The 9,215-nt window shown below is 48.0% G+C and overlaps 1 protein-coding gene across 1 annotated transcript; it reads right to left on the reverse strand.

The window, feature by feature from the left end:
- Positions 1-6,044: 6,044 nt before the first annotated feature.
- On the reverse strand, positions 6,045-6,977 carry LOC102376412 (olfactory receptor 13H1-like). The gene has a single exon (XM_006015022.1). It carries the CDS (start codon positions 6,975-6,977, stop codon positions 6,045-6,047), a length of 933 nt encoding a protein of 310 aa, XP_006015084.1.
- Positions 6,978-9,215: the final 2,238 nt, after the last annotated feature.

Genomic DNA, 9,215 nt, shown 5'->3' on the forward strand with positions numbered 1-9,215 from the left:
TGGCTGGTTAACACCACCAGAAGCCAGTCAGTCCTTTCACTAATCAGAAAAGCAAAGAGACCCCTGAGCAAAGGCACTGGGAGGGGCCAGGTAAGGGGTCCACCACAAAAAAAACCCTCTAAGGACTTAACTTTTCAATTCTGCTTTGAGCAAGGAGAGAGGCAAGGAGATAAAGCCCCACAGTCACTTTGTTAGGTGATGGGATTTCTTTGTAGAAGAGCCTCAGAAACAAACTGTCTGGGTGAAGAATTGGAGCCTGCCTCTAACCTAGTGCAGTTAACACTGCTCTGCAGGGACAGTGTCTCTCCTGAGTCTCAGTTCTCACCATCTCTGATTATTGCACCTAACTTTAGTATTATGGATTTTCTGTGTGTTGTGGCTGGTCCCACTGCTCTTGAGTGTGTGGTCCCAGCACAGAAGGGCTCCAAGGATTGACTACTAATTGCACCATGTGGGAATCACTCACTGCAGATGAGACACAAAGGCTGGGTGGGGTCTGGACAATAACTGCATGAACCCTAAGGAGAGTAACCCAGGGATCACTGATGCAACTCCAAGACCTCTCCCCCAACACTGCCTTCTGGCATCTGTCAGCAATCTCCAGCACTAAGTGATTATTGGTAATTTCCCTTGGGTTAGGTTCCTGCCACTGCTGCTTTCTCTTGGACTTTTACACCTTCCTTAAGACCAATGGGTAATTGCAACTGCTTGAGCCAGGAAAATGGTCTAGTACAGGCATCGGCAATCTACAACCTCAGGGCTGGATCCAGCCAGTGAAGAAGCTGGATCTGGCCCTGGAAAGCCCAATCCAGCCCAGGGCAGCATGAGAGACTGGGTGACATGCAGATACCTAAAAACCGCTGTCCCTTCTGCAGAGCCTGAAGAGTTACTTTGAACATTGAAGACCTGAAGAGGTTCTCTATCCCCCTCCTGCACAAGGGCACTGAGTAGGGATGATGGCAAGGAACTTGTAGTCTGGAAGGAAATGACACCATCATTCTACTGATCTCCAGATAGACACAGGCTTGCAGTGTCCTACCTGACACAGGACTAACACTTGACCTTCCACTTAGCTATGGAAGTTTTCCAGTGCTCTATGTCCTGCTTTACTAGAATGTTTTGTTCTATAGTGCCTTCATACTAGGACAGTTTTTACAGAGCATAGGTGCAGCAAACAATGAATATGCCTCCTTCTGCCCACTTTGCTCTCTTCCTGGCCCCATATCTTCCTATTCTGCCCATCACCTGTGCCACTCTTAATCTCATCTGCCCCACCTCCTGTTATCATTGACATTCCCTTGCACCCACAAACCTCAGCCATATATCTCTTTGCACACCCTCTGTTTCACTCAAAACACTCTCTGTTTTACCCCACAAACTCCTGTCCTCTCACACACTACTCTTCATCATTTCAAAGCATTGAGTCTACTTTTATGGAGATTAGGTCTTGCAACAAACTTGGTGAAATCACTTGGCAAGCTGAGACTGTTTGAATGAACTGTATTTTAATGGGGTCAAGTGAAACACAGAATACAGTTTACTCCAGGTTTGTATCCTGCAAGACAAGGACTTGGAGTTGCTTCCACTGAAACAGCATCTTAACCTAAACCAATGGTGCTAAACCTTTTGGCCCTGCAGGCCAAATGAATGGCACAGGGCCATTCCACAGGCTGGATCAGACCCTGTGCCCCAGGACTGGGCCCACACACTGGGATTCAGACTATGTTGTTCCTGCCCAGCCCCACATGCCAGGATCAAGGCCCCAGGACCCAGCACTGCTTCCACCCAGACTCATGTCCTGGGATTGGGACCTCAGGACCCTGTGTACCAGGATTGGAGCCCTGGAACCCTATGCTGCCCAGGCCATGGTGTGTGCAGCTGGTCCCACCATCCCCAAATGAGGAAGTGATGACTCATGCGGCCCACCCTATCCCACGTGCAGCTCTTGGGCATGCTGGGAGGTATAGTTGGTAGGGCAGGGCAGCAGAATGGGGACTGCCACTGCTGCCCAGGAGAATGTGCATGCCCTGTCACCACTGCTGCCGGACTGCGGCCCCACTGCCCAAGCACCCTGGCCTGTCCGTCCTGTACCCGCTTCTGGGGACACCAGATGGAGCAGGTGGCCAGGCAATGTCACTATGGAGACTGGCCCACAACCTCCACAGGCAGGGTGCACTTGCTTGGCTGATAGATTGTGGCCATGGGCGGGTGGGGAGAGGCATCTGGGAGTGGGGTTGGTGGGTGAAGCCAGGGCTGGGGCTGGGATTTCAGGGTGGTGACAGCACAGGGCCAGGGCCCCAGGCAGAGCCTCAATTCTCTCGCTGCACATCCCTACCAGTGGAACTGGCACCCATTGCAGGGACATGTGGGAAGCAGGTTTCAGATCTGCCCTGGGCCCTGTCACCATGCCATGATCCCAGCCCCACCTGCCCATCCCACTCCTGGGCACCTCTCCCCACCTGCCATCCCATTCACACAGCCAAGCATGCCCTGCATACAGGACCTGAGCTGGTCTCCATGGAGACCCCACCTACTCCTGCTAGTGCCCCTGGTGGTGGGAGCTGGGCAGACAGTCCAGGTCTGGATAGGATCAATTGTCCTCCTGCCATTGCAGCAGGCTGGATCAGCACCCCCTCTGCCCAGTTCGCAACAACTCACCAACAATCCATGGGTGCATACCCACAAGCAGGAACATGCATTTCCCTGGGAACAACTAGCAGCAGCACATTTTTGTGCTGCTGCTAGTTGTCCCTGGGCATGCTCCTGCACACACCCTCTGGTACTGCAGATTGCCCCAGGTGGAGTAGGGGAGGCTGAGGCCTGCATCTGGGCTGGCCCCAGCCGCCTTACCTGGGGGCCTCCTGGGGCTGCAATGACAGTGATAAGGGCACATGGAGGCTGACTGGCAGCTGGATCATGGCTATGGCCAGTCAGGCTCCATTTTTGGGGGGTGCATGCTGCAGCCACATGCACCACCCCCTTTTTTCTGCTGCATTTTTTTTTTGACAATGGGCTCTCCCGGTATAAAGCCCCCCTACCGCACTGCTAAATTAGCAGCATGAGAAACATGTGCATGTGTGGCATGTGCAGTTTGCAGTGCTGCAGACAGGATTGTGGCGCCGCAAACCACACATGTGCACTTGCTGGGACATACCCCTGAAGTGGCCTTCCAGCCCATATAATTGCCCATACCTTGTCTATTCTGATGGTCCCTCTGGAAAGGTGATAGAGGCTGCAGCTGTTTTCAGGATGATCTTTTTTCATTTAATACTGTATTAACATTAAATCATTACTGAAATAATATACAAAATAAGTCCACGTTAAGCAGAAATGATGTAAACTGTTGACTGGATGGGACCTCAGTGAAAGATCCTGTCTCATTGCTCATTTCCTGAGACATACCACCACCTCTAGGAAAGGTTTCATACAGGAGCAAGAGCAGGGCACCCTGGGTACCTCCAGCCTCCAGGATGAAGGCTGGAGGTACCTTCTCCCTTCCAGCTCCATTAGGAAATGCACCTCTCCCTCTCTCAGCCACCCAAAATAAAATACAGAAAAAGAATGGTGGGGGTCTAATATCTTGTTGCACATCACGCCCTAATATACATTTTTTAATTAACAAAATATGTTTTAAGGAATGATTACTCAAGGGGAGTGTGTGTGTGTGTACAGGAAACAAAAAAGGAAATGCTGTCTCGTGAACATGTCCCTTCTACTCCCCAAGTTTAATAAGAGTCCCTGAACCTTTCATATCCAAGTGGTAAGCCCAGCACTCAGCTGCTTGAGTTGTGAAAAAAAATTCTTGTTTTTCCATGGTGCAGTCACACTTGCAGCTTTCCCTTTTCTTGGCTACTGTGTTGCATAGCTCTTAATGATGCAGCCCTGGAGATCAGGAGTCCTGGGTTTCATTTCTGGCTTGGGGACTGTGGTGTAATGGTTAGAAACAGCAGAACTAAAGCACATGGGCAGTGTGATGAAGTTGTAGGTAAAACCGGTGAGAAATGAAGACTCATTACCAGTTCTGCCTGCAGTCACTTTGTGTAGTTTTTGTTACTCTGTCTGCCTAACTGTGGAGGAGATTGGTTATGATAATTTTCTGGCATTGGGTAAGAACCTGAGGTCAGTGAAACGGTTTACAAAATCTTTGTCATCCCAAACAAACAGCAACAGTGAGAGCTCCAGGCTCCCAGGTTAGGGCAAACTCCTCTGGACCATCTAGTGTTTGGGTGGGGGTCTGCCTCCTCTACCAAATGGTCACTGGTGTGTGAGAGGTCACAGCTTTTCCCTTCACCTGGCATCATCACTGCTAATTTTGTCACATCACATTTGGACACAGCTCTTTGGGTCACCTAGTTGTAATGACTGAGGGTGACAGAACACCTGGAATAAAGCACAGAGACATACCAAGTCCTGCAAAAGGAGGCTGGAAAGTGAGATGTGCCACTAAACATATCACGAAGTGACAATCCTGAAGCTCCTGCTCTCTCCTTATCCACACTTGAGTCATTAATCCACAATAAAAAATCCCAGCAGTATTCATTCTGAGTTCTTAATCTGTACTTGCCACTGTGTTAGATATTTAGAGAATAAAGGTTTGAATTACTTGATAAATAATAATCACTGCCTCACAATTTCCATGTGGCCACCCGTAGCTTCACTGGTTCACTCTCCTTATAGATAGACCACTACCCAATGTTCTATGACTTTGCCCACTATCAGAGCCAAGCTAGCCGGCCAGTAATTACCCAGACATCCCACTGACTACTGTACATACTGGAACAATGCTGTAGTTTTGGATTACCTGGCACCAGGCTATGTTTACAGGTGAAGTCAACCAAGATCTTTAAGAGCTATTAGCAATTTTAGATGCCTCAGGTTCTGGATATGCAAAACAAGACATTTATCCTCTCAGAGTTGTGTGCCATCACTATTTGAAAATGTGCCTGAGGCTGAGTCTCCAAATTCCAGACCTGGGGTAGTGAAGCTCCCAAACACAGGCTAGTGGACAAAATAGAAGTATTTGAGCTTTGTTGATGTTGCAGGTGATGACTAGAAAATGGTATTTAGAGGTTTGCTTTTAGGAATTGGCTTTTAGTTAAAGTAGATATGCATTAGAACAATGGTCCAGGGCAATGACAAGGGCTAATTGATTTCTAAAAGCCTGTTTTGTGACAAAGTTTCCTCAAGGCTCACTGTCTGCCAGGTAAGCAGCAAGCAGACACACAGGCTAGGAAATTGAAGACGTGTACCACACTGTTCCATAAAATGAGATAAGGTGGCAGTAGGTCACAGTGCCCAACTGCAGAGCCCTTGGGATTTCCAGTTTTGGGGAACAGACCAAATTAAGAGAAGACCCAGAAAGAACAAAATTAGGATGTGTGCATGTGATGAGTTTGTGAAACAAAGGGATATGCTGACAGGACAGAACATGGACAGTATGACGACCACAGAGAAACCAATCAGTGATGTCCAAAGATGAAGAGTCATCAGAAGGAAAAAAATAATACAAAAGAAGGGATTTCAGAATGGCAAAGGGTCCCTGAGAGGGGAACCCGAAGCCACCATGGGCAGAGGGCATACCGCCAGCCCATTTCACCCACCCCACTGAGGGAGGTGGGCCTTGGCCTCCAACATACAAGCTGTTGACATCTGACAATCAAAAGGAAACTTCAGAGTGAAGTTTGTGTATTGGCCAGAGATACCTTCCCTCGAATGACAGCCCTGGGACTGGTAGATAGAGAATTGTTTGCAATGTTCTTATCTGCCATCACTGTGTATCAATAAAATTTGCCTATTGTTGAATGGAAAGGTCATGGTTGGTCTGAGGGTTTGGGGTCCACTCAGATTAAGGCATCTGGGTTATAAATCCAGTGCCAACAGCAGGTGTCTTCTGGTATGCCTGACCTTGATGATAAATGACTCTGCCGTGCGTTATACCAAGGAGCACTGCTGCACAGGACTACTCTAGTGCCTGAACAACCCAACAGAGACAGGTAGATGACCTTTACACCAAGACTGTCATTTATTCATGCCCTGACTGTCTTTCAGGGAGGAATTATCCTGCCAGAAAGTCTCTTCAGAGCCTCCTTCACATCCTTGTTTCTCAAACTGTAGATGAGGGGGTTTAGCATAGGGGTGACAACTCCATAAAACACAGCAATGAGCTTATCCTGGTCAGAAGAAGATTTGGATGGAGGCTGCAGGTACATGGACATGGCTGTGCCATAGAATATAGTGACCACAGCCAGGTGGGATCCACAGGTGGAAAAGGCTTTGCTTCTGCCCTCAGTTGAGCGGATGCACAGCACAGCCAGCACAATGCGTATATAAGTCACCAGGATGAAGGCAAAGGGCACAAGGAGTGTCAGGACCCCACTAGTAAACATGATCCCCTCGTGGACATGGTTTGGGGAGCAAGCCAGCTTCAGCATGGCCTGCACCTCACAGGTGAAATGGTTGATGACACTGGGCCCACAGAAAAGATCTTTTAGCGTCATGTTAGGGATGAAGGTGAGCAGGAAGGCACTAACCCATGCAGTGGCCGCCAGCTGGATACAGACCTTCCAGCTTATGATCAGAGGGTAACGCAGGGGATGGCAGATGGCCACAAAGCGGTCATAAGCCATGGTGGCCAGCAGGAGGCACTCTGTCATCCCCAGGAAGACAGAGATGCACATCTGGGAAAAACACTTGTTGAAAGAAATGGTGGGTCTCTCTGCAAAGCAGTTTGCCAGCATCTGTGGCGCAGAGCTGGAGGAGTAGCAGATGTCGAGGAGGGAGAGGTTGCTGAGGAAGAAGTACATGGGAGTGTGGAGTTGGTGGTCAACAGCTATCAACAGCACAATGAGGCTGTTCCCCATCAGGGTCACTATGTAGACAATCAACAGCAGCCAGAAGAAGGTAGTCTGTGCCTCAGGGTGATCAGAGAGTCCTACCAGGGTGAACTCCATCACCAGTGTTGCATTGTCTCCAACCATGATGTTACCCAGGACACACCTGCTCATCACCTCTTTACATCAGTCACTGACAAGTTGAGGAGAAAGGACTGTCTTGAACAGCACCATGAAGGACAACCTAGGATCACAAAGAGAACAGTTGCTCCAGCACACTGAATACCAGCTGCGTGGCTAGCCAGCTATTGGGTCTGTGATCCTCACCTAGCCCCTACAAAATAAAAATATGTATAGCCCTTTTAAATTGACTCAAATCAGATTTTCACCTGTATATTCAAGTATTTATCCGTAAAAAAGAAGCAGGTTTTGGAAATATTAAGACTGTCATGTCTCCTTCCAATAAGACTAACACAAAAAATTCCAACCATCTCTGCCACCACTACACCATGATGAAACAGTCGCCACTGTTACCATGTATGATAAATTGCTCAGGATAGCATCACCTCTGTGAGGCTACAGTGATGGGGAAAATCAGACAGGTCATTGGGCTGGGATCAAAAGTGGACCTGGGAGTAAATGACTAACACATATGCTGGTCTGCTGGGATGGCCATGGCCAGTTCTGATCACTGTGGTGGGGAAAGAAGTTATCATTTGGAGACGCTCTCTTGTTTAGATTGCAGAGGTTGGGAATGGGGATATGATCCCTCTGTCAAGCTAGTTAGTCATGGGCAGACATAGGGGCTGCAGAGGGTTGCTAATTGCTCTTAATTAAACCCTGTTGTATGGTTCTTCTCACTCATGAATGTCTGTGTTTATCGAACCTGGTGATGATCACTACAATTTTGAGCTATAAACAGTTGTGAATCCATCAGGGCTGTGAGCCAGTCAGTTGACAGGAGGCTGAAGGCTGCATAAAGTTTTATCAAGGGTAGAGCAGAAGCTGTCGGTTCCTTACAGGAATGAACATTGTGACAGGGTCTGGCATGATCCCTCACACTACCCTTGGCAAGTAAGACCATAACAAATGGTTCAAGCTTCCTGACAGTCATTCTAGGTTTCTACACCAGGGTGACCGCATTCACAGAGGCCCCCAAACCCACCTTTACAGCTCCCATTCTACCTACTTGCCATTTGTTTTGATTTAAAAAGCAGTAAAAGAAGGTTAACAAAGCTATAGGGGCCCTAATTTAGCAGAACCATTGACCACAGTCAGCCAAGGCAACAGAGCTCTCCATCAGCCCCTGTATCAGTCACAGATCTTTGGTCAGGCTCCCCAGACCCCATCAAATCAATGGCCTTGGCACTTGGTCCACAAGGCCTGGACATTTGGACCAAGTCCCATCAGCCTAAGCCCATTCTGGTGACTCTTGCTTCCAGAGGGATCTGGGCCAGATTCTCAGTTGGAGGAGTTGAGGCAGCTGCAGGAATGTATGGAAGGAGAAGGTCTGGGATTTTCTTCCTAATTGCTATCTCTCCTTTTCAAACCCATGGAATGAGGGGTGGGATATGGAAGGTATTGTAGTAAGAGACTCCTTTGGAAGTGTCCCAAGAGAAGTCCTTGCCTAGCGCTGACAGCCAGCCCTGAGCTCCCTGCCTTCCCTGCCTCCTTAGCACCAAATAGAGCAATCCCAGTGCAGATTGTGTACCCTCAGTGATTCTTTACAGGTTTTTTCCCTGAGTCTGGTGTCAGGCACCCCGCACATGGAAACCTGGCTCTGTCATGGCTCTAACCGAGTGGTCAAATGTAGCAGGGCTTACTATGTATATGTGGCCTTTTCACACAGCCCTAGCAACTTTGTCACTAGATCTAATTGTTCAAAAATGTGCCTCAGAAATTTATGCTGATGGTTTAATTGGGATTCCCCCTGTGAAAAATTTGATTGAATAACTGATGTTGATTTACCTGCTACACTTCTTCTCAAAGGTTCAGGGCAGGTTATGTTAAGAAAATAAATGAAAAACCAGGAGAACAAACAAGAATAAAAGCAATAGAGATGGTTGTTGGAACTGTCCATTTCCAGAGACCTGGGCTTATGAAAGTCCATGCTATTGTGTTTTTCAGGAAATGTAAATGGATAAATAGAAACCTTTCAGCCAATGCCTAGTTACCTTTTTTGTCATCATTATTGGAAGCCATTAGATTTCAAAGCAGATCAGGCAACTGTTCAGGAAAGTAAAAATGATTCTGGCTGCCTCTGTTTCTGATGGACTTCATTGTAGCATCTGGAAATGCCTCCTGTCTGCCATCACACCATGTGCAGAACCAGGAAATGAAAACCCTTGTGCAAGTTGTAAGAAAGAAAACCCCACTCATGCCTTC

Source organism: Alligator sinensis, unplaced genomic scaffold (assembly GCF_000455745.1).
Source record: "Alligator sinensis unplaced genomic scaffold, ASM45574v1 scaffold647_2, whole genome shotgun sequence".
Classification (NCBI taxonomy): Eukaryota; Metazoa; Chordata; order Crocodylia; family Alligatoridae; genus Alligator; species Alligator sinensis.